The sequence below is a fragment of the Chamaea fasciata genome, unplaced genomic scaffold, assembly GCF_029207755.1.
Source record: "Chamaea fasciata isolate MVZ Bird 193981 ecotype frontalis unplaced genomic scaffold, bChaFas1.0.hap1 SCAF_23, whole genome shotgun sequence".
NCBI classification, from domain to species: Eukaryota; Metazoa; Chordata; class Aves; order Passeriformes; family Sylviidae; genus Chamaea; species Chamaea fasciata.
The window spans coordinates 3,914,501-3,938,594 of NW_027094108.1; the positions used below are offsets into that span (position 1 = coordinate 3,914,501).

Here is a 24,094-nt window from a genome sequence, read left to right on the forward strand (position 1 = left end):
GGGACAGATACTTGTTGCAGTAGGACAAGTGGTAATGGTTTCAAAGTGAAAGAGGGTAGGTTCCGATCAGATACAAGGAGGAAAGTTTTTACAGTGGGGCTGGTGAGTCACTGCTACAGATTGCCCAGAGATGTGGCAGGTGTCGTATCCCTGGAAACATTCAAGAGCAGGTTGGATAGGGCTGTGAGCAACCTGATCTCCTTGAAGATGTCCCTGTTCATGTTGGAGGGCTTGGACTAGATGACCTTTAAAGATTCCTCGCAGTGCAAACTATTCTATGATTCCATTAATCCAGTCAAAGTATTCCACAGGCAGAAACACAGATGGTTGTTTTCTTGGTGCACACCAAGTTCTGCCCTAATCTTACAGTTGTTCCAGTTTGCTGTCACCATTTTCTTACACAATTCCCAGTCAGGGAATACTCATTTACTTCTCATCACGTCTTAGTGCCTCAAGAGTCTTTCACCGCAGGAACCTGCTTTTACTGGTCTCACTGGGATGCCTCAGCTTCTCTTTGTTTCTGTTGTAGTATGCACTTTATAAAAAGATGACGCAAGCTGCCATTCTTATTCAGAGCAAATTCCGAAGTTACTATGAGCAGAAAAAATTCCAGCAGAGCCGACGAGCCGCGATGCTGATCCAGCAGTACTACCGCAGCTACAAGGAGTGTGGCAAGAGGAGGCAAAACCGTCGGGCAGCCACCATCGTGCAGCAGAAACTCAGGTGAGCCCCAGGGCTGTTGGTGCTCTTGGGATCTTTATATGTTGTTTTTATGCTCTCGGAGGCTGTGCTGTGCTTCACGGGAAAAGGACTGTGGTTCGTGGGATAATTATTCTTGCGTTTAGTAGTGTTCTCCCCAGTTTTGCCTACACTTCAGTGTTGGGGTTTTTTGTGTTTAGAAGCAGTCTGCTTACCAAGAAGCAGGATCAAGCTGCTCGCAAGATTATGCGGTTTTTACGACGCTGCCGCCACAGGTATGACACTATCTTTTGGTATCTGCCCTTCCTTAGAGCAATGTGACGTTTTTCAAGTGTGTCTGCAATGAGTGCGATGTAGATATAATAGAACCAGCTCACTACAGATCTTTTAATCAAAGAACAAAGCTGAGCTGTTTCCAAGATGCACTGTCAAAAATGAAATCTTTAATTTAGGACTGTTGCTGAAAGAGAATTGTGTACAGCTCCATTGATTATAATGTAAAACAGCCCAGGTCGTTTGACTTCAAAAGCTGGTCTTGAGGAAGTCTGAAAAAAAGCTTTTAAATCATAGCTACAACTTCTGAGTGCCGCCCAAAACATTCGTGGTATGTGGGAAAGTGCAAAAAGTGACGACATCTGGTGTGTGCTGGAAATGCCTTTAGTTTGGTCACAGAATCATTTGGTGGACTCTCCTCAAGTGCGTGTTCTCTTCAGTGTGGGTGGGTGGGATGTGGCAGCAGAGCAGCACAGGTTAGTTCACCTCAGCCACACCACAGACACGAAGCGAACCAGCCCCTGCCAGCGTGGGAGCAGCGCAGGCTTGCCAGAGTGCTCCCCTGTGGCAGCCAGCACTGCCATACTAGCAGGGTGTGTGCTGTGGTTCTAGCTGAAAGGATCCCCTGTATGATCAAGTTGCAAACTGGGACGTTGGCTAGACAGTGGTGAATCCTGATGTTTCTGACTCTGCCCCCTCCATTCTCACTACCCATGCATTTCATCCACTTAGGAGCTGGTCACACCTGATGCATTTTTGAAGCATGTTTAGTTCAGTCTAGTGACTTTTAACAAGGAGAGCTTAGAGGCATGTGATAGACTCCTGATTTTAGAAACAGACTCAGTCCTTATTGCAGCATTTCAGAGCTGCACTTTGCAGGAGGTCAGTGTGGCTCATGCTGTGGAAGTACCTGCAGGTTCAGTGGGAAGTAACATATGTGGACAAGAAAGAGGGCTTTGTAGTTCCCAGGCTGATTCCAAGTGCTCTTGAAACAGCCAGAGTCATTGATGAAGAAGCACAAGTGACTTCTCACTTTCGGCAGGGCACGGGGAAGAGACCAAAGGGGTTGTTTTATTGTGTTTGTTGTGCAGCATGTCCTGGAGGCTCAGAACTTCTGTATCCTCTCAGATCTGCTTGAGATCCAGGCAGTCCCTGGGGGAGCCACGTGCCAAGTTTCCATCCATGGCGTCTCTGGGGTCAGCCTGAGTGGCTCTTAGAGCCAGCTCAGACACAGGCCCAGAGAATGCCTCCGGTCTGGCTGTGTCCCTGGGGTTCCCACCAACACCCAGGATGTGCCAGGCACTCTAAACAGGGCCCAGTTAAGACTCCAGCTGTTGAGTAGCACAGACTCTGCAGGGCTTATATTGCCCATGATTCCGACAGTTCTTGACTTCAGCTTATTGCCTTTCTCAGTGTCTCCTTTTCCCTTTGTAGAGAGACCGTGCTCATTTGCAGGCCAGACCCAGGGTCAGTCTCCTCTCTCCAGCAGCATGGTCACTGCTCTGGGCATCCCTGAGGGATGGGTTTAGCTCTTGGAGTGTTCCAGACAGAAATTCAGGAGCAGGGGGGATTCACTGTCATTAGGCTCTCTCTGGCTCACATCCCATTGTGCAGTGCTTGAATTCCTGCAGCAGTGCAGTCCTGTCCCCTGTCCATGGGCACTTGTACCAGTTGTGGTTGCTTGGGAATTCGTCCGTGGTTCTTGGCTAGGATGCAACAGAAGGAAAAAGTGACTTGCCTCCACTGAAGATGTTAATAACCATATTTCAAAACAGTCTTGCTTTTCAAATAGAAATGATCACAGGGTTATGGTTGCATATTTTCTCCAAGCAATCGTAAGAGTTAATGTAACTGTTATTAGTAATTGACAGATTTGAACAGGAGCATTGTGGCATTGGTAAGTGCTAAAAGTGAAAGCAAGACTTACCAAAATGACAAAACCAGCATTCAGACTCTACTTGAAAAATACATGAATTTACAGATTTATGGAACTGTTTAGAAATGTGAGAGGTTTGAGTCTTGTTCCCTGTTTTTCTCCTGCTTGCTAAAAATGCTCTAGCAAGCAGGAAGGCATTTTCCAACAGGGTGTACACTTCATGCTCTGTACGCTTGGGCTGCATCTGTGTTCCTGGGGTCACACTGCTTTAGTGTCTCATAGACCCTCGAGCTCCTCTGGCCGCTGGAGCCACACAGGGATCTGGCGCCTCTGCTCTCTGCAGTCAGTGACAAACGCCATGCAAATCAGGTTCTTAGAGCTTCATTACCACACAGGATTTTGAAGACAAACTAGAAGCTTTTTGCTTGTGTAAACAACTGCAAATGAAGATATAATGCTGAAAATTACACAGATCATCTACTTAATAGAACAGAGCCCCACTTGCTCCAGCATCTCAGCTGACTCTGACTGACCTGTTTGCTTCTTTGCTCCCTGTCCTGAGGGGCAGATCCCTGTGCTTCTCCATGTACAACCATATCCTGGTGAGAGCACCTGCATCCATTCCTTCCCAAACCTAGCTCTGCAACCCTCTTTCTTAGCTGCCTTGATGTGCAGGTACACTGGGCTACCAGGTGGAATTGCTTCCTTCTCACCTGCTCTTCCTCAAGTTTTCTGAATTTTCTTTGTGTCTCAATAACTACGTTATTCCTCCCTGCTTGAGTTTTCTTGCTTACCTCTTCCTAAGGATAGAGTAATAAAGCTTAGGATGCTAAGTAAGTTTCAGATTACCTCTGCGCTCCTGAACATCCAGGGGTTAGCCATAACAGCTAATACCTAATGTTAGTTAATGCTCTGTAATATAAAAATGGAACTGTGGAGCCACTTTTAAACCACAGTGCCTTGTCAGTGCAAGAAATGACAACTATTTTTGGAAAATCTGAGGGTGTGTGAGAAAAGGGAACGTCACGGGAACGTCAAACAAACAGGATCTTGTAGCAGATTTCTGCCAGTTGATAGAGCTGCGGGAAGAGGCTGCAAAAGCCAGTTGCAGTCTTTTGTGAGGAGAGTGAGAAGGCAGTAAATGCTTAAAGTTCAGAAATTCAACCTTTGAAAAATTGAGTGGTTTAACCTAGGTTTTTTTTGTCCATGAGCAGATTCTGTTGCTGAGCCAAAAAATTACTCTCAAGAGCTTACTCTGTAGCCTTTAGGTGAGATTTATTCAGGGTTTCCCCTGGCAGCCATCTGCTTGGTGGGGTTTTTTTCCTGTTTAAAATTGATCCAAGTCTACTTTAAGCCAATTATGAGAATTTTTTGTCTACTTGCATTCAGAACAGCTTAAATGGTCATCTTGTCCTATTTTGCTTAATAACGTTTTGGCACAAAGGCTTAATATTTCAAATGTGATTTTGATCGCCTTGAGGATCTGATCTCCTGAACCTAATGTTTGTTGCCTGGCCAGAAGGTATTTCAGGTGTTTTGGGAGAGTTAATGAGAGGTTCTGCAGTTGGAGCTCTTAGTAGTGGATGCATAGATGTCGATGAAAATGAGAAAATACCTAAGTTTTAGTTGATTATACTCTTAGAGAAGCTATTGGAGCTCTAGTAGCTGAGTGCTGAGTGTCATGGAGACAAAAGGGATCATTCATCAGCAGGAATCATTCTGACCGTCAGACATGTATTGTTTCCTTTTGACTTTGAACAAAACCCCCCATATTTATCCATCTATTGTCATATTCTCAAAAACCTGGTGAAAAACATGCATCAGCATAACACAGTATCAACATGACTTGTCACAGAAGTGTTGTTTGTTGAGAATGAGAAACAGAAACTTCCTGGCCTCCCAGGAGAGCTTCACCCATCTCCCCATGGTGCCCAAACCTGTCAGCTTGTACTTGACTAACTTCCAGCCTAAAGCTTGCCCCTAACACCTCCTGTGAGCTGAGCTGTCTCCAGGCTGGCTGTCCTGAGGCAGAACCAAAGCTTTGCATAGTTAAGGATTTTGGAAAGATTCCACCTACTTAATGATCCCCAGATGTGACGCATCTAGAGCTGCAAGGAAATCCGGGAGTTACGAAGGGGTTTGGATTTGCTGAGCTGAATTCATGTATGGTACAGTCAGCTTGCACTGGGAAGGTAACCTCCTATTTCCTGTCCTTTCTCTGATTTGTAGGAAATTTTTACTCTTCTGGGGGATGTCTAGACCATTGCTAAGATGGAATTACGATCTGCAGTGTGGAGTAGCATTTGGAATGAGATAGAAAAGAGGTGATTGCTGCCAGGAAAGGCAGGATGCAGCTAGAAAAGCCGTGGGGATGGCAGTGTTGGGTTTTTTCTACTTGCTTATAACTTTCTGCCCTAAAGCACCTAAACACACAAGACTGTCCTTCTCTGGTAAAGAGGAGTCCCGTAGGCAGGAGTGGGAAGGGTTCTTTCTCTCCAGGCAAGCAGAAGTGCTGTCTCCTCCTCCCTGAAGTGAAGCTCTGGGTAAGGTACGGTTGTTGCCCTGTGTGTCTAATGGCTCTTTGGTATTGTTTTGCACTCTGAAGCCCTCTGGTGGACCATAGGCTGTACAAAAGGGTGAGTGTAGCTGCCTGCTAGCCAGTTCCTCTCTTCCATTTTAAATATATTTGCTTTCTGCTTGCTTGCATGGGGCTGTGGCCGAGATATGCCAGTAAGTTTCTTCACCTCCATTAATTATATGAAAGAATCTTGTATAAACTAACCCTACTGCAATGACTAACACTGCTGCTTTTGTAACAGGACAGAGCTCTGCAGTAGATGTTACCAGTGCATGAATGTGTGAAAAAGGACATGTATATTCATCATGGGCATGCTTAGATGGCATTGTCGGTGGGGTATTTTTTCAGTGTCCAAAATGGCTGTGAGTGGATGCTGGAATTTGACAGGGTCTGCACTCACACACACTCAATGAGTTCTGTTGTCATGGGCTGCAACAGCATTCAGGGTAGATCATAGGAAGCTGCACTGCAGGTGCAGCCTGCTCTAAATGGGTATTTATTTCTGCCTGAGCCAGATGGAAGCTGAAGAGCTCCTCACACTGCTTTTTACTCCCAAAGGTGGTTAAGCACCAGTCTTTATCTTCTGTAAGTTGGCCTTTGGTAAGTTACACGTCTGGCTGTGTTATAGGGCCAGCTTTCTGTCGGCTGTTTCTCTCATTTATTAATCCTCATATTGGGAAGAAAAACAAATAATGAAGATGCTTGTAACTGTGTTATAGTAAGTGCCAAGAGAAGGTCTGTTGGGAGTCTTTCTCAGCATGAAGAGCCCACTCACCTGTGTGCTCAGTCATGTTAGTGGCTGGTTGGCTGTGACACAGCAAGGTGGCAAGAGGTAGTGTTGCCTGGAGTCAAAAGAAAAGCTTTCCAAACCATATTAAAGTGGTAATGCAAAGAGAAGTTCTTTAATGAAAGCATTCCGGTGCAGAAAACATAGGTATGAGCACAAACGGTATAGGATTTCTACAGTTTTTATAAGGTTAATTAATTAGTGTATCTAGCAGGTAAATTCAACAGTTCCACCCTTGGGCCTGCCCCTTGGAGCATGTCCAGGAGGTTCTTTGCCCTGTATCTTGTTTTGACTCTCAAATGGTGGTGCAAAACAAGATGTCCTTGTTAGAAATTCTTTTCTTGAAAATAAGACTAAATAGAATTTCAAGTGGCATAATGTATTAAAAAGGGTCAGCTATTGTTTTAAAGTGTAAAAAATGGTAAGAAAGTGCTAGAAACTCTAAAACTATATATTCGAAATGTAAAAAGCTACAAATACATGAAAGAGCTCAAGATTTTTAGGTATCAGTGGGAGAATGCCTGTGACAGGTCTCTCAAGGCATGTGCCTCAGCTGCCAGCAGGCTGCTCTGTTCCATCTCACACCTGAGAGGTTGTTAAGGCAGCAGGGTTTTTGTAAAAAACTTCTGCTGGAAACATGACCATTTTGTGTGCTTATTGCTCCTGTTTTCAGCAAGGGAGGGGTGGCCTGGACCTCTGCTTCCATGTAGCATTGTAAAAAGAAAACTGCATTGTTGACGATGGAGTTTCATTGACTTGCAATTGCAGAGGTCATTTTCAAGACTCAAGAGTGAGAGCATGAATTGGGTCTGAGCCTGCCGGAGAAACCATTATTTGTTTAACGTATTTGTTTAGGTTAACAAAGGAGCAGCAGCTAATGCCATTTGTTCCCAAATGATGACTTCTGTGCTACCATTTTTTGTTTTATGTCCTCATTTTTTTACAAGTTTTGGAGTCTTTACTAATAATAGATGAAGTCGGAATTGGGTGAAATGAGGGGAAAGGCCCAGACGTGCACTGAGGGCAGGCTCTGCAGGGGCTGCTGTCAGCAGAGGCCAGTTGTCAGGGTTGGAGGAGAAACAGTTGTTGCACATTTAAGACATTGTGTATGTGACAGCATATGAGAAACTAGCAGATTCTGGATGTTTGGTAGCATTTGCAGGTTTTTCCTGGAATGCCCAATGATGTGTGATTGATGTGGAAGTGGGGTGGCTCTCTGTCTGGAAAAAGTAAACTCTGAGCTATCTCAAAATGTACTGGCTGCTGGTCTGCCAAAGTAAGTCTGTAATGGCAAAATGTTCTTTGCTGCTTTGCATTCTGATCACGCCCTGTGTGTGTCTGTTGCTGGAGTGCACAAACACCGAGAGTATTCCCAGGCCTGCTGATGAGCAGAGGCTGACACAGCCCCTGGTGCTGAGGGATGTCTGCAGACATGTCTGTCTGTAATACACAAATTGGGTGTTTTCTGTACCTGTGCTGTTGGAGTGTGCAGATACGTGATCGCAGCATTTGCTCCTGGGTTTCAGTTTTCAAACCCTTCCAAACTGAGTGATTTTTTTTCTGGATTTATTTGGGTGACATTATGTCAGGATCAGTAAAGAGGGAGTGGCAGGAAATTTTACTGGCTGACTCTTGGGAGACAAGACTTGGTATCCTTCTGCAGTAGAAATTAAAATACCTTTTAGGGGAAAAAATCCCATCCAGTTGCTGTTGCCTTTAAGTAACGGTTTCCATCTCAAGGAAACCTGCTTCAGTAGAGGGATTTCAGCTACTCACCATGCCCCCCTACGCATATTTGCCTTCATATCGGTCAAACCATCCTCTGTAGCCTCCTGCAAAAGAGAGCTTTGCTCCCAGTCTAGGTGTGGAGGTGAACAAATTGCACAGCTGCCTGTAGTGTGACCCTCTCTGCCCTACCCTTGGCAGGAGATGATCTGGAGGAGATCACAAGGAGCGAGTCTTTCCCATCTCGAGGGGATGACCAGTCAGTCACCTTCTGCCTACAGCAAAACTTCTGTCCTCTCTGGGGCAGAGCAAGTGCACAAGTGATCATGAGTAATAAAAACTCTCTTCATTCACTTTTCATGTTCAAATAGGCCCCCTTATCCCACCACGCTCTCGCAGTTTGATTAAATGCTGCTCTCCAGTTTCGGGGAGTAAGTGTGTAGCATCTGAAGTCATTTCTCTGGTAAGTACAGCTGCATTTAATACCTGAATAAACAACTTCTGCTGTATTTTGTTGTTCTCTGCATACACTTCCCTCTTTTGGCATTTTAGCAACAAACCTTTTCCTACTCCTGTGCATCAGGGCTTGTATTTTTTTTATGTGGTTTTAATTTGTGCCATGCAGCAGACATGGCATTGAGGTGCCTGGTTTCTTGCCTCTCTTAGTAAGGTAGACAATGGGGAAAAATTTCAAAGGAAAGTCCTGTTTGTTTGAGTTCAGGACGATGTATGAAAATGTCTTATTGGGATATGCGTCACTGTACCTGCAACAAAAGTTTTCAAAGTAATTTCTTTTTTCATTTACCTCTTGCAGGGGCTGAATGTATTTGGAGCTCAGATGTGTGTGTTAAATTGCAGACCGCATGCTCTGGGGTGTCGTTCTTATTGGGCCTTTCTGTCTTTCTTGTTTTGCTGCCTAAATGAGGTATCTGGAAAAAGGCAAGATCTCCCTTGTCTTAAATATCCCACAGGCCATTTCAGCTCTCAGAGCAACAGGTAACTCGCCAGCCAGCCTTCTCTGGCTCTTGCACCCTGTCCTGTAAACTGATCTTCAGCATTTGGACTCATTCAGCATTTCCCTGGCTGGGCATTACGGAGTCACTCTGATGAAGCAGCTTTGTGTTACGCTTTACCCATGAAGCCATCGTTTGCTGTGACTTTCTCTGAGTAGGGCTGGTTCATCTGCTGACACCCCAGGACTGGGGAGGGCACGGGGAGAGGAGCTGCCACTCGCTGGGGCTGCTGCTTACTACATTGCTTCAGCACATACTGATGCACCCCCTGCACACTGTCCAAGTGAGCAACATGATCTGAGGGGCAGAAACTTCGGCTGGCTGGAGCAGTTTGGGAACCAGGATGTATCTCCCAAGAGTCAGGGTTCAAAGCTCATGTTTGAAATCATCTTCTCTTCCCTTTCTGTATGTCAGCATCACGGCTGTGATTTCAGACACCTTAGCAGTGGTCATCTCTATTGCACGTGCTTTTTCCTTCATCTGCTCTTCAGCACTTGCAGAGGGAATAACTTTGTGCCTTAGAAGTGCTTACTGTCTGGAGAATATGTTACCTGGGGAGGTGTTTGTTCAAGGCTTCATCAGTGCAAAATCAGATATGCAGTTATATATTTATCAGTTTTGTGCATGGTTTCAGAGCTGCTGGCATAGGATGGTGCTTTTTGTTTGGAGACCTGCAAAAGCCAGGGCCCGTTTCCCATTCTGGGGTGCTCCACTTGCAGCTGGGCATCACTTGAGCTGTCCTCACTCCAGCCCCCATTCAGCTCAGGGAGACACTCCCAGAAGTGATCCAAGCCAGCATGACAGTGCTTGTGGACTCCTGGAGAGGTTTGCACATCATCCAGCAGCACCTGGCCTGCTGCTGTCACTTTCATTGCCCTCATTCCCTCTGTTGTTTAAAAAAATAGTCTCACTGCAAGTCTGAGTTGAAACATCTTCTCTAAGAACATTCTTTATACTGTCCAATTCTGTAAATCCCAGTAGTGTTCTTTTCCTTACAGCAGTTTATTAATGCTTGTAACTGCAAATGCTACACTCTGGTTCTCTTCCCTGCCTCAGTTTAAGACTGGAGAAATGTTAACCAAAGAAGATTGCCTTGTAGCATGAGGACAGTGCTATGTTGTTCACTTAAAATCTCTCCTAGCAGCACTTATTCAGAGGATTTCTGTTCTCAAGGGTCCTTGGTCCTTGAAATTGTCCAAAATACTTCCCTGGCCAACCTGTATTTTTTAACTGCAGTTGAAAATTTTGGGGGCTTATTACACTGAGTATTAAGGAAGAGGAAATACCAGTCCCTCTTATTGGACTTTATATTGTTGTAATCAAATCAAGTGCCCCTGAGTGTGGAACTCAAGAAGAATTAAGGAAAGACTGAAAGGACTTCTAAGACACAGGAAAGGCTGCAGTGCAGGCTGTCCAAGAAAGAATTAACTGATTGAAGACAATTAGTTTTAGATTCTCTTGACAAGACATTTCAGATAAAGTAAATGGATTGATGACCGTGGTGCATGCCCTGGTTCTGGCACTTGCTGTTTATTGTGATTTGAGGAAGCAGCCTCAGAGCTTCCCCAGTGACAGTCTGGCCATGGATTTGTTCCATTTCTGGTAACATTTGGAGGTATATCAGTGCCTGCTGCTGAGCCCATGGTGAGCAGGGCTGCCCTGTCCCAGCTGCCAAGGAGAAGGAAGAGCTTCCCTGGCATCCCAGGGCCAGCTCTGGAGAGAGGAGAGACTGACAGCTGCAGACTGCAAGTTTCCACATTTACCAGGCAGTGTATCAGTGGGATAAAGGGCTCACAGTACCTACCTGCACTCCCATCTGCAGTGGGACACATAAACTATTGCATTGAACAAAGATTAGTAAATTTTTTTAAAAAATGGTACCTTAGTGAATTTGGATGGTTATCATCTTGAGGCCTAAGTGTGTAAATGCTGTGGAATACAGGGTTTGTTTTAAGCCATTACATACTCAATAACCTCTTCTAGTAATGTACCCGTGGCAGATTCCAGTTTGTACCTTTAGGGAAATTCTGTACTATTTTGTGTTGTGTTTTTCAGCAGTAATTGTTACTCCTGCACGTAAATGACATAAATCCCACCTGACCAAGGAAAGCATTGCAAATGCAAAGTGTTTGACACTGTCCCATATGACATCCTTGTCTGTAAATTGAAGGGATGTGGTTTTAAGGGTGGATCACTGGGTGGATGGAGAACTGGCTGGATGGCCACATGCAAAGGGCTGTGGTCAGTGGCTCATGGTCCACGTGGAGGCCAGTGATGAGTGGGGTCAGAGTGGGGCTGATACTGTTCAACATCCCTGTCAGTGCCATGGGCAGTGGGATTGAGGGCACCCTCAGCAGGTCTGCTGACACCACTGAGCTGTGGGGTGCAGTCACACCCGGGAGGGAAAGGATGGATCCAGAGGGACCTGCACAGGCTGGAGAGGTGGGACTGTGTGAACCTCAGGAAGTTCAACAAAGTGCAAGGTCCTACACCTGGGTCGGGGCAATCCCACACACACAGACAGGCTGGGTGGAGAAGTGATTGAAAACAGCTTCGTGGAGAAATACTCAGGTCATGGTTGATGAAAAACTGCCCATGTCACTGTGTGATCCCCACCCAGAAACCAATTGTGTCCTGGGCTGCATCCAAAGGGCTGAGGGCAGCAGGGGACAAGGGCGTTCTTACTCTCTACTCTGCTCTTGTCAGAGTCCTGCACACAGTTCTGGTGTCCCCAGCATAAGAAGGACATGGAACTGTTGGAGCAAGTCCAGAGGATGCCATGAAATTGATAAAAGGGCTGGAGCACCTCCCCTACAAAGACAGGCTGAAAAAGTTGGGGCTGCTGAGCCTGGAGAAGAAAAGGTTGTATGGAGACCTCACAGCACCTTCCAGTGTGTGGAGGGTGCTACAGGGAAGCTGAAAAGGGATTCTTCATCCAGAACTGTGGTGACAGGGTGAAGAGCAATTGATACAAATTAAAAGAAGGGAACTTTAAGTTAGATATTAAGAAGAAATTCCTATCTGTGAGGATTATGAGACACTGGGATCAGTTACCCAAAGAAGCTGTGGCTGCCCCATCCCTGGAAGGGTTCAAGGCCAGTCTGGATATGGTCTTAAGCAACCTGGGGTAGTGGAAGGTGTCCCCACCCATGGCAGGGGAGTTGGGCCAGATGATCATTAAGGTCCCCTCCAACCCTTTACATGCTATGGTGCTGTGATTCTCTGTTTCTGAACAGGACCTGTTTTAGTGCAAATGCTGAGCGCTGCAGTAATTAACTTCTGTTGGCATGTGTGTTCCAGGCAAGCAGATGCAATAGTTCTGCACCAGTACAGATATTGCATGCCGTAGGTTGAAGTTTGCAGCAAAGCATGTTTTGCATTCTTCCAGTAAAAGTGCTTCATTAGTGTAGCCCTTGCATGTGAAGTGCTAAAGTAAGGAATAGCATGTCTCAGTGAAAGAGCCACCAGCTTATTTAATGTGCATGTTCTCAGTGAGAGATCTATGATAACAGGTTAATTTTACATTACAGTACTGAAGTGCAACAGAAAACACTTGGAAGTTGCACTGCAAATCATGCATTAATTGATGGTATCTTAAACACAGCTAATCTAAGCCTTAAAAATTGTCCATTTGCACAGAGGCACAACACCTTTTCTAGCACAGCACCAGGGATTCTGGCTCTCCTGCTTCTAAGTGGTGCCCTACTAGAAACAGTAGTTAAAAAAATCAAGGACAAGGCTGCTTTTCTGCTCCAAGAAAATAAAACTAGATACACTGGAGATGAGTAACTTGTCATTTATGCCTCTTTTGGCTTACTGTGTCAGCCCTCCTGTGTTTTCTGCAATGAAAAGGGGATCTGGCTGTACTCAGCATGAAGAACCCCAGTGAACTTAGAACTCAGGCCATCAGCCTGAGTAGAGGCGTGTTGCCGCCTTCTGTGCAGTGCTGAAGCCTCCACTCTCTTGATGTCAACAGGCTGCTTCAGACAGACACCTTGTCTCTTCACAGATAGAGCTTGAGTAGATCCAAAATGTTCCTATAAAGATTCCTCTGTAAAGTAGCAGGCACTCAGGCTCAGCATAGCACTGTCCAAGCAGGAACTGAGAACCCCTGGTGCTGTTGGCTGCCTTGTCCCTTCCTCAGCCTGGGGACCAGAGCACTGCTGGGCACCTGCGACAGCCTGCTGGGCTGGGCTGCTCTGCTGGGCTCGGATTTCAGGAATGCCAGGGCCTCTCCAGCAGTGGCCTTCAGACTCTGAACACACAGTGTGCATTTGGCCTAGCAAAGCCCTCTGTCTTTCCATACGTGATATTCTCCAACACTGGGATTAGGATAATTAACAAAGGTCTAACCTGCATACAGGTTAGTCTGATTTGACCCCACAAATGTCAAATTTGTGGCCACATTTCACAAATACTGAGAATGCATTTGAGTGCTAGAGCCTTTGAGTCAGCTAAAACAGAGGTAAAAGCAGCCAGCTCCCTTTTCACTGTGGTTCTGACTAATAGTACATGCAGAAAAAGGAATTTATAAAATTGTGAAGTAGAGGTGTATTTATAGAGATCAATTTATAGCCTTCATTGTATCCTTATATTAGCAGGCTGGTGCAAGAGCCAAAAGATGTGTGGGTGTAAGTCTATGCACAGTAGCTATAAACTGTCACTGCTGCTGCTCAGCTTTCCTAACATGTTTTCCTACTTTTATTTACTTGGGCCTTGTTAAATTCTTTCACTTGTAGCTGGTCGCATTACACAGACTTGCATCTCTGACACTATTTTTTGTACTTTGTTTTACTTGTCCTTTCAAGTTTCTGCAACCTCATGTGAGCACTTGAGCCTATACACGCTTAGCTAAATCACCTTTTTTTTTGCTGCAATTTGCTCCAGTTTTGCAGGGGACTTCTCCTTGCAGGAGCAGAGGGAAGACATGTGGAGGCAGGTGGATCTCACTGCAGAAGAACAGAGGCAGAGGCAGAGCCAGCCCCAAGCCCAGATGGGCACCTTTAGGGCAGCACAAGAATGCCTCTGGATTTGGTCTGGCTCCTTTGCAGGCAGCCTGCACTGACACACAGCCAGGTTCTCAGCCTGAGCAGAAGGTTTTCTGCTGCCCCAGCTCCAGTGAACGGCTCTGTTTCACTGGATGGGATTGAAATTATTCCCTTCTCTTCATCCTTTAATTTTTAACTTTTCCAGCTTTCAGTGATGGTTTAGTTCTTGTGTGGATGAGTTAGAGGAGGTAATGTATGGCATGCATTTGAGGACGTTGACAACTGGGGCATCAGGCCACGTCTAGGAAGAGTGACTTCCACACTGTAGGTACATCTCCATTGGCACACAGCATCCAGCATCCTGCACTGCTGGGAAAACACATGAACACACTGCCAACATCATGATAAAACACGCAGGCACAGCAGCTGGGGTACTTGAGAAACAAAATGCCTTTCTTCACACCCATACCGCTGCTTCTGCTTGCACATATACCCTTTCTTATGTGAGGTTCTCTATCGGCACCAGGCTTCCTTTCCAAGCTGGACAGACTGATTTTCCCCCACTGTGCTGTCACTGCCTCAGCACTGAACAAACCCTTTGCCATGACAATGGGAAGCAGCTGCAGGGTCAGGCAGGGAACAGCAGTCCGGGAAGCCCCAAGCAATCAGGCCAACACCTGAAGGAAGCCCAGCTGTGGTTGCCAAAACTGGGGAAAAGCAGTAGCTGGAACCAAGTTTGTGTCTCTCCAAACGTGTTTTTCTGGGATCTCCAGTGGCCCCTTCTTGCGCTTCCAACTGTTTATGGTGTTGGGAAGGTGTCACCCTCCTGTCGTGCCTCTGGGAGCTGCCTCTTCTGCACGGGAGGTTGGAGTGATGAATCCTTTTGATTGTTCTGTCTTCAAGAGTTTTGTAATAGAAGTGTTACATAGCTCCTCTTTGTTTTTTCAGAGTGAAAGAATTGAAAAAGGCCAAGGAACTTGAAGATACGCAGCAGCATCCCGTAGCAATGTGACATTGCTTTTCAGACTGTTTTCATTTTCTGTTTTTAGCAGAGACATGCAACAACAACAAAAATACCCACTGCAGTTCTGGAAGTACCAGCTGCAGGATTTTAACAGTAATGTTTTGGTCATTGCATTTGCACTTTCATGGACAACTTTTAATTTGTTCAGCAAGACATCTTGGAACTCAATCTTCTGTTGGATCGTGGGGAAAACAAGACACCAGGAGGAAATCGTGAGTTGCTTCATTCTCCGAGAAGGAAGGAAGAAGCGATTAATTATCCTTTTCATATAGGGCTGTATTAAACAACATGTGGAACTGTACAAATATTATACCAAAAATATTGTTCAGAAAAGGTGGGAATGCACAAGCAACACAAGAATGCTGTTCCTGCACCTGTCAGTCATCTCCAAGAAACTGAAGCTTTGAGAGTCTCAGTGGAGGGGCTTAGATCAGTACATCTTTATTGGGTCCATGCATCCTCATTTCCTTCGCACTCCTGTCCTTTGTGTTTTATTTAAACCTCTACAGCACACTTAATGCAACTTTTTAAATCTGCAGGTTTTTAATACATCCCGTGGGAACTTACAGGAGGGGTTTGGTGTATGAGAGACACGGGTATTGCATGAGGAATGGAGAGAGCAGCTTAAGCAAGTTTTACACTTTTTTTTCTTTTGTATTTTTACTAGAACCTGCAAACATATCAACTGTCATGTACTTTCTCTCATATTCAGCACTTTATTTTCTAGCCTTACCTTCATGTACTATTGTTTTAATTAAGTTCTCAAATAATTTGTAAAACATGTAGCTTTTTCTCTTATGTACTTGTCAAACCTCTTGTCATTTTGCAGAGTCACGTACATATGTTGCCTGGACATTTTATGCCACCTAAAGATCAGTGGTGCTGCATTCTGGCCAGTAAATTTCTTATTTTGGCTACTTCATCAAAATCTGGGCAGTTTCTGTATATATAGAAGGTAGAAATGGAAAATGAGAAAAAATATTTGAAAGGGAATATATTGATTAATTACTAAATATTTTATTCACAAAGGGTCAATAACTTGGCAAGATAAAATTATTATTTGTATAGTTTTGTCTGAATGAACGAGAAGAGTGTGGATGTATTGTTTGTACATATTGTATATATTAAAGAGATATGTGCATGAACTCAAGAAAAAGAAATGAACAAAGCAAAGCATTAGTGGCTATGGTCTGTAAAATGAAACAAAAACTTTATTTCACTATAAGAAACTTTATTTTAAATGTTCTTTAGAAGAACATTTTTGCTAAAGCATGACTAAATGGCAAAAAAAGAGCTACTGTATTTAGACTTAGGAAAAAAAGGCAGAGCAACATTACTTTAAAAAAAAAAAAAAAAGAAAAAAAGGATATGTTTACATTTGATTTTGGCTACCAGGAGTTTGGTTCAGTTGAGTTTAATTTATGTATTCCTTCCTTCTTTTTTTTTTTTACCCCCGTCTTTTTTTTTTTCTTTTTTATTTTGCCAATGGTGCCAAGTAATGTGAATGCTAATATTGCTTAAGAAAATTAAGTTACTTTTGCAAAGCAGATAATCATAAGAGTACAAAAAACGTATCTAGCTTAACACCATACACTCACTCCAATAAAGAACACTTAGAATGAACATAAAATGAAAAAAAAAATAAATAGTACGAAAGTAGAAAATATGTTTCACATTTTCATATCTCCTGCTGGAAGTCAGAAAATGTAATAAAAATTGCACAAAAAATTTTAAAAAATTAAGTAAAACTTTAAAAAAAAGATGCAAACTGATCCTGTAGGGGTGTCATGGTATATTGCTATTTCCACATAGTGAGGAGCCAAAGAAATTAGATTTTTTTTAAATTGAACTACTAATTTAAAACTGTCACAGATTCTCAACAATGGGAACCAGTTCTGATCTTCATTACACAGGAATGTAAGGGAAGAAACTCCTGAAGTCCGTGTCATTACTTTGTGGGTCACGTACATGTGTCTGAGATCAGAAACTGCTCCTGTCTGTTTGTCTCGCTCGTGGCAGTTGAAAATTTCTGAATGAACTTGTGTAAATTTGAGATTGTTAGTTTTGGAATAGTTGTTCTTGCTTGATCCCGGCCACCAACTGCAATGTTTAAACGCAAGGCTTGTTGTGAAGCCAAAAAATATTCACACATAAGAAGCTTTGAAACTGGTGTCTTTAGAAGAAGAGTAAAAACAAAGATTGTGGCAAAAAAAACTGGGGTCAGTGCTCTTGGTGCCTTTTCTATAATTGTACCTGTTTTTAATTACTTCTTTTCACTGCCAGCATTGAATTACAGTAGATGTGCTATAGCTCATTATCAGAATTCTCTTGTACATTTCTGAACTGCTGCTTTATGACCTGATTCAATTTTAAAAAAAAGGGAAAAAAGCTAAACAAATGGCCTGGCGCTCACACTGTGCCTGTGGGCAGCCTCATAGCCTCGATTTACTGTCTGCAATTGGAACCTGAACCATTAAATTCTCCTCCCGCGCCAAAACAGGAGATGCAGAAGAATCTCCTTTGGAATGAATTGGAAATGCTCTGTATTAGTACTGGAAGAATTCTTTGACATTTTGAAACTGAAATATTGCACCCATTAACCAATACGTGACAATATAGAATTGATCTGTTCCTAACAAGAGTAGTGACCTCAGTGGAAATGTTTTAACTCCTTGTCTTTACAGAAAAAAAAAAAAAAAAAGATTCAGTAATATACAGAGCTATTTCAAATTACTCTTCCAGATCCATGGGCCTGGTGGTGTATCTACTAATCTAGATCCTGCTTCAGCCAAACGTTTAAGCCTGTACTGGCTGTTAAACATGCAGACAGTTCTGCAGCACAGCTCCAGGACTGCTGGCATGCTTGAAGCCAGTTCAGCTCCCAAGTGCTTTGTTGTGTCGGGCAGTAACCCTTCAGTGTGTCACTGGGGAGGGAGGAGCACTCCCCCGCAGTGAAGTGATTCTTCAAACCCTCTTCTTGGTTGTGGAACTTAACATTTTCACCTAAGATAAGTCAGTGCAGCTTTCTAGGAAAAATTCGAATTCCCAAGTGCCAGGAGCCAGAACTTCTGTCTTCTGATAATAGAATCGCTCCTTTGTGAAACACATTCGACAGCAGTAATACTGTGTGAAAGAAATACAGAATATAACATGAACCCCCTCTCTGGTTGCACGCTTATGGCAGTTCCACACAATAGCTGGTGCCCAATGGGGGGTCCCCAAGACTTGCATGTAAAACTAGTATAGATGTCTTCTCTTTTGTAAGTTTTATTTTTGTAACTGTGCATGTAAAGCATCACTGAATCAATGGATCTGTTGAAGAACTCAGCTGCTGGAACCATGCAAAATGTTTTGAATTGCCCTTAAAATATGGAAAATGTTTTCTGAATGCTTTATATTCTTTCTGCTGTAAATTAAAAAAGAAAATTTCCCCATACAAAGTGTGTGCCTTCTTCTGAACACATCTCTTCCATCCTACTTTGAGAGCAAAGTAGTCCTTTAGTCACTCTAAGGAACCACACACACACACAAAATTTCTGCTCTACACGACCTGCTTGTAAGAATATTGCATCCGATTTCTTACGGGTAATGGTGTGACAGTCCACAGCCTGCCCAGGAGCAGGTGCAGCCCCCAGGGCTTTGTTTGCGGTTCCTCTTCAGTGGACAATAATCACTTCCAGGGTAACACATGAGAAACCGTACAGAGCTGGTAGCAAAATGCTTAATCCTACAGTGTACGCACAGCAGAGTCAAGTGGCAGAATTCATGCGGGCTGCTGATGCAGAAACCTAAGAGGTCACAATAATACAATTAACTGAGCCATAAGCACTATTGCACTGATCAAATATGTAACTTACGTGAACTGGTCCTCAAGAACAAAAGTTGTACCAGACTATATGGCCACCCTGAAACCAGGTTTAATAAATTAACCATCTGGTCTATCAGAGACTGTGTTAGTACCATTATGAGTGAACTCCTGCACAACCCAGCTCCACAACTGAAGATGAGAGTTCATTGAGATTCTTCATGACTGCAGAGAAAGTTTCTGTTTTAGAATAAATCAGTATTTAACTTTCCAAATTGCTCTCCCATTTTTCCATCTCACATGGCTGTTAATTGCTGGGTTCATTACCATAGTGTCGGGTTGACCCAGTCTTGAAACACAGCACCTCCTCCCTTGTCCTCAGGGACATGGCTGGAGATAACTGGAAGACCAAACATGAGAGGGGAAAAAAAAAATGCCTGGGGTGAGATAAATAAGGGGAGAAAATGACAAGATAACTCAGAACACATGGTGCAAAGGCAGGCAGTGCCTTGCAGAGGCCGATGTTCCCTGGCGGAGCAGCCCCGGGGCTCCCACGGGAGCATCGCCAGCAGCACCGAGCCCGGCCTGTGACCGGCCCCGCTCCGCTCACCGACAGCACCGAGCGGGTACCGGCGAGCTCCGGCTGCGGCCCCGCCGGGCGGCCCCGGAGCCGGGGACAAGGACACCTCCGGCCCGCCTCGGGCGCTGCACGGAGCGAGCGGACACGTGTGATAACAGCCCGAAATGCGCTGTGGTAACACGTGTGATAACAGCACGACATGCCCGTGGCCCCGGCCGCTCGCGCCGTCCCGTTATCGCCGTTCCCGCTCCCGTCACCGCCCGGGGCGGGCGGGGCCGGCACAGCGCCCCCCAGCGGCCGCAGCCCCGACACCGGCCCGCGGGGCCACAGCCATGGCCCGGCCCCGGCCCCCGCCCCGCCGGACCCGCCGCCCCCGCCGCAATCCCGCTCCGGCCCCCGCCCATCGCCCCGGCCACGAGCCCGCCCTGCGCCCGGGCCCGGTCCTCAGCCATCGCCCCCGCCGCAATCCCGCCCCGGCCCCCGCCCATCGCCCCCGCCCCTCGCCCGCCCCGGCCCCGGCCCCCGCCCACCGTCCCCGCCTCAATCCCGCCCCGGCCCCGGCCCCCGCCCGCCGGCCCCGCCCCGAGCCCGGCCTGGGCCCGCAGCCGGCCCCCGCCCCAATCCCGCCCAGGGCCCGGGGCCGGCCCTGATCCCCCGCCCGAATCCCGCCCCGGGCCCGGCCCCCTCCCGGAGCCCCCGCCCCAATCGGAGCCCGGGCCCGGGCCTCAGCCACCGCCCCCGCCCGGAGCCCGCCCCGGGCCCCGCCCCGTGACTCGTCAGCGCGGGGCGCCGCGCGCAGTTCCCGCTGGACTCGCCGGGCTGCTGTCGCCGTGGCTCCGTTGTCGTCCCGTGGCCAAGATGTGAGTGCGGGGCGAGCTGGGGAGCGCGGCGGGCCCGGCGGCGGCGGGAGCGGGGCCCGGTCCGGCCCCGCGGGCCGGGGCTCCGGGAGGGGCTGCGCGGAGGGGCGGGCGCGGCCGGCGGCAGAGGCGAGGCCCGGCCCGGCCGTGCCTTGGGCCGCCCCGCCTGAGCCGCTGGGTCCGGGGCGCCGGCCCGGGCCGCGCAGGCCTGCCTGTCCCGCCGGCCCCTGGCGCGCCTCAGAGCGGGGCCCGCCCTGCCGGGACAGCGCCTGCTGGGCACCGGGGCGTTGCTCTGTTTGGAACCTTGCAGGAAGCGGTGTCATTTCCGAGGCTGTTCACCTGGGACTGGCACTGAAGTAGCAGCGAGGGGTGGCGGCAGCGCCAAAACAGTGATACCGTGCTGCACAGGGCCGGCTCCGAGCCTTGCCCTGGCTCCCGCGTTGTGCATGTATTGATTACACGCAAATTAGAAGCCAATGTGCAAGTGTGTATATACAGGAAACAGTCACATTGGCTGTTTGGAGTGCCAGGATGCACTGAACAAGTATCTGATGTGAAAAAAGTAAGAACATGGAAAAGGAAATTGAGTGCAGAGAGTTCTAGAGATATGCATTAAAAACCTGGCCAGGTGGTGGAAAGGTAATGAAGAGTAAGGACAGAAGCTCTTGCAATCCATTATAAAGCTGCAGAGTGTTGTAGTTGGTAAAAAGAACTCTAATATGAATTCAAAGCTGACCAAAGGTAAATTCTTATATTTTCCAAATACTTTTTCCTTTTGATGCTTTCTCTTGCTCCATATCAACCATTTCAAAAGAATAGAGAAGCATCACTGGAAAATCACATGGTTAGAATAAGTATTAAGTTTCTGTATTTAATTTTTTGTAAACTATTGTTTCTTGAAACTTAGTACTTCTGTTCATACGGGAAAGCAAGAACACCCCGAACCCAAACTTCTCACTCTTTGGGCCCTGTGGACCATTGCTGGAGCTGTCCCCTGCCTCATTGCCAAGTGTGGTGTTAGCAAACCACTGCTGCCTCTTAGCACAGCAGACAATTTGTTAACAAAATGTTTGGGACACTGCATGACTCAAACCCACTGTCAGCTGTTAAAACACCGTTTCTCCAGTAAAAAACTGCCCTGTATTTGTTACAAAGGATACAAGCTGCCAGTTTTTCAGCACTGTCAGATGGATAATGATGCCTTTCTTTACTGCAGGTCAGCCAATGTCCCTGGAAGCTCAAATATGGCTGCTGGCAGCAATCGCCGGCTTCAGCAAACTCAGCACCAAGTAGATGAGGTAAAAGTCTGGTCTGATAGAAGTGTCATCTTCTTCCTGTAGGAAACCTATGCATTTAGAAGGGATATTTTTCCCAAAACAGTTTTCCCTTCGTTATATGAAGGGGAAGCAGAGAGAGCTTCCCAATGTCCACACATTAGCTGCAGTCTTTTTGCTTGAGGATTTGGCATAAGTAAAGATTGTTTACAGAGGAAAAGCTTTTTTTCTCATCAGTAGCCATGGGAGCTGACTACCAAATGTGATTTTTGTGGAATCCAAAGGCCAGGCTGGCTGGCAAGTATTTCTTGATGCGGTCTACTATCATGTTTATATTCCTCAACTCCTTCTGAAGCAAGTCAGGAATTTTTTCCCAGGTTTGAAGGAATGCCACCAGTACTGACTTTGTAAAGTAGGCATTCAGGGCTTCTAGCCACAGTTGGATTTCATAGTTTTCTTTAAGCTTATGGCTGCATATACTAAAAGGCAGTAACTCCTGCCTCTGAAAAGACCACTGAGTACCTTGTGGTGCTGTCTGTTGGCCGCGATTATGTTCCACTGTGTGATGACTTAGTGTAAGCCCTGAACTGCTGCAGGTTGTTGACATCATGAGGGTGAACGTGGACAAGGTGCTGGAGCGGGATCAGAAGCTGTCGGAGCTGGATGACCGCGCTGACGCCCTGCAAGCAGGAGCTTCCCAGTTTGAGACCAGCGCTGCCAAGCTGAAGAGGAAGTATTGGTGGAAGAACTGCAAGGTAAGCTTGGCTTGTGTGCTTGCACTGTGCCTCTAACACTGTTACACTTTGTGTTTCAAAAGGCAGAAGGAGTTTAGCCAGTGTGATTTAAGTCACAGCATCTAGTTTTGGAAGCATGGCACAGTGGCTGGGTTAAGTAACAATGAGCTGTATTACTGGCCACACTGCCCTGGGCAGGATATTGTCTGATAATGGCCAGAGGGGAAGCATGTCAGTAATCTGAGGCTTTGAGAAACAAGAAGAAAAGGCTAAAAAATGCATAGCTTGAATTAATGTGAAGGGAGTATTAGAAAGTGGAAGAAGCTCACTCAGACTCCTGTACTTGTAGCTGTTCCCAAAGGTTGGAATCTTCTTTGGTGAGTAACAGAACAGCTTGTGCATTCACTTGGGACAGGCTTTATGTGGAGAAAACCAGATTGCTCTGTTTGCCTGCATGCATGGCCTGCCATCTCTGAGTGCTAGTAATGGATTGAGCGTGCTGACTGAAGAACCTTTGCTTGCCACGTTAGATCTGACAAACAGTGGTAAAAGTCCCTTGCAGGGGCTTTTCCTGTACCCTGAGGGGTACCTGATGCTGTTGCATGGTGTGTAGTAAGTGTTGTATGGCTTTTTTTCACAGATGTGGGCAATATTGATAGCTGTTGTTGTCATTATCATCATCATCATTATTGGTAAGTTTGACCAAAATGGGGATTTCTCCTCGATTTGGAATGGATGGTGTTAATTTGCTGACTGGTACAGTTTAAGCAAAGTCAGGATGCTCAGATGGAAGTGTACCCAACATGAATTTGAAATAGCAGTGAGAGATTTAACAACAATTGCATGCAGTGAGTGGCAAACTGTGATAACATGGGAGCTCCAGTACTGGAATCTCAACCACAAGTGAGGGTAACAAAGGTGAAAGTGAAAATTGCAAGGACTTGGAACCCAGGAGCACGCTTGGGGTTTTTTTACAGCTGCCTGTTGCGGAAGTGTAACATGAGATTCCACACACTGGCCTTGTGTGAGAACTGTTATCATCTGCCTTGGCTTCCTGCTTTCTTGTGTCAGTTACAGGTGCATGGGGAGGCTTTGTAGAGGTTTGGCTGCTGAGGGAAATGAGAGACTAACGTTGGGTTAGGATAGAAAGCCAGGGAAGGGATGGTTCAGTCTTTGAGTCCTCATGTAATTGCCAAGTGTTTAAAGGGAAGACAAAGTTTTTAAGTTTGTACTGTATCAGTAACAAACACTCAGTAACCACTGACATCAGAGACACAGTCCTGGTGTGCAAGCACAAGGGGAAAATACAAGTAAGAAAACCAACATGGGCAAATTCTTAAATTTAAGGGTTTGAAGAGGGATCTATCTCTATTATCTTCAGTTCTTAAAATGCAGGATTGTTATGGTGAGGGGCCGAAGGACATCGTCCAACCTTTTTCTTCTTTTTGTAGTCTGGAGTGTGTATTCATGAGTTACAAGAAGAAACTCAGTTCAACTGAAGGTGCCTTTGAGAATCTTCTTCAGCCTCTCCACTTCAAACCTGCTGCCTTCTCAGCCCATTTACTGCTGTTCAAAGCAAAACTATTTTGATTACCGAGATGTTAACTAACTTTACTGGTCGCCTTAAGACACTCCTGTCATTAATTACTAACCAGCACGGCTCACCACTCGCACAGTGCCTCAATGACCCGGGGCGGGCCACGCCCCCGGCCCCGCCCCTCGTCCGACCACGCCCAGGGGCGGGGCCGGCCCCGCACGTGGCGGCGGGGGCATGCGCGCGCACGGGGGCCGCGTGCTGCGCCGCGTGAGGGGCGGGGCGGCGCCCCCGCCCGAGCGGGCCACGCCCACCGCGCGCGGTCTCCTCCAATAAAGCAGCTCCGA

General features: G+C 46.2%; 3 protein-coding genes across 13 annotated transcripts in view; all 3 read left to right on the forward strand.

Annotated features, from left to right (window-relative positions):
- Positions 1-18,403, forward strand: part of CAMTA1 (calmodulin binding transcription activator 1) — a 235,888-nt gene extending 217,485 nt beyond the window's left edge. For 5 of the 11 annotated variants that reach the window (XM_066203208.1, XM_066203210.1, XM_066203216.1 and 2 more), the window contains 3 exons: positions 530-723; positions 900-974; positions 14,888-18,403. In XM_066203208.1, coding sequence (XP_066059305.1) covers positions 530-723; positions 900-974; positions 14,888-14,951 — 333 coding nt within the window. In that variant the 3' untranslated portion in view covers positions 14,952-18,403. Of the gene's footprint in view, positions 1-529; positions 724-899; positions 975-5,453; positions 5,485-14,887 lie in introns of all 11 variants that reach the window. The other 6 variants (XM_066203207.1, XM_066203209.1, XM_066203211.1 and 3 more) reach the window with 3 other exon arrangements.
- Positions 18,404-19,547: 1,144 nt separating this feature from the next.
- Positions 19,548-20,120, forward strand: LOC136300682 (proline-rich protein HaeIII subfamily 1-like). The gene has a single exon (XM_066203244.1). The coding sequence runs from the start codon at positions 19,548-19,550 to the stop codon at positions 20,118-20,120; it is 573 nt and encodes a 190-aa protein (XP_066059341.1).
- VAMP3 (vesicle associated membrane protein 3) lies at positions 20,006-23,777 on the forward strand. The gene is made up of 5 exons (XM_066202862.1): positions 20,006-20,208; positions 21,422-21,503; positions 22,076-22,234; positions 22,854-22,905; positions 23,665-23,777. Coding segments are annotated over exons 1-5 (315 nt in total). The 5' UTR covers positions 20,006-20,206; the 3' UTR covers positions 23,685-23,777.
- Positions 23,778-24,094: the final 317 nt, after the last annotated feature.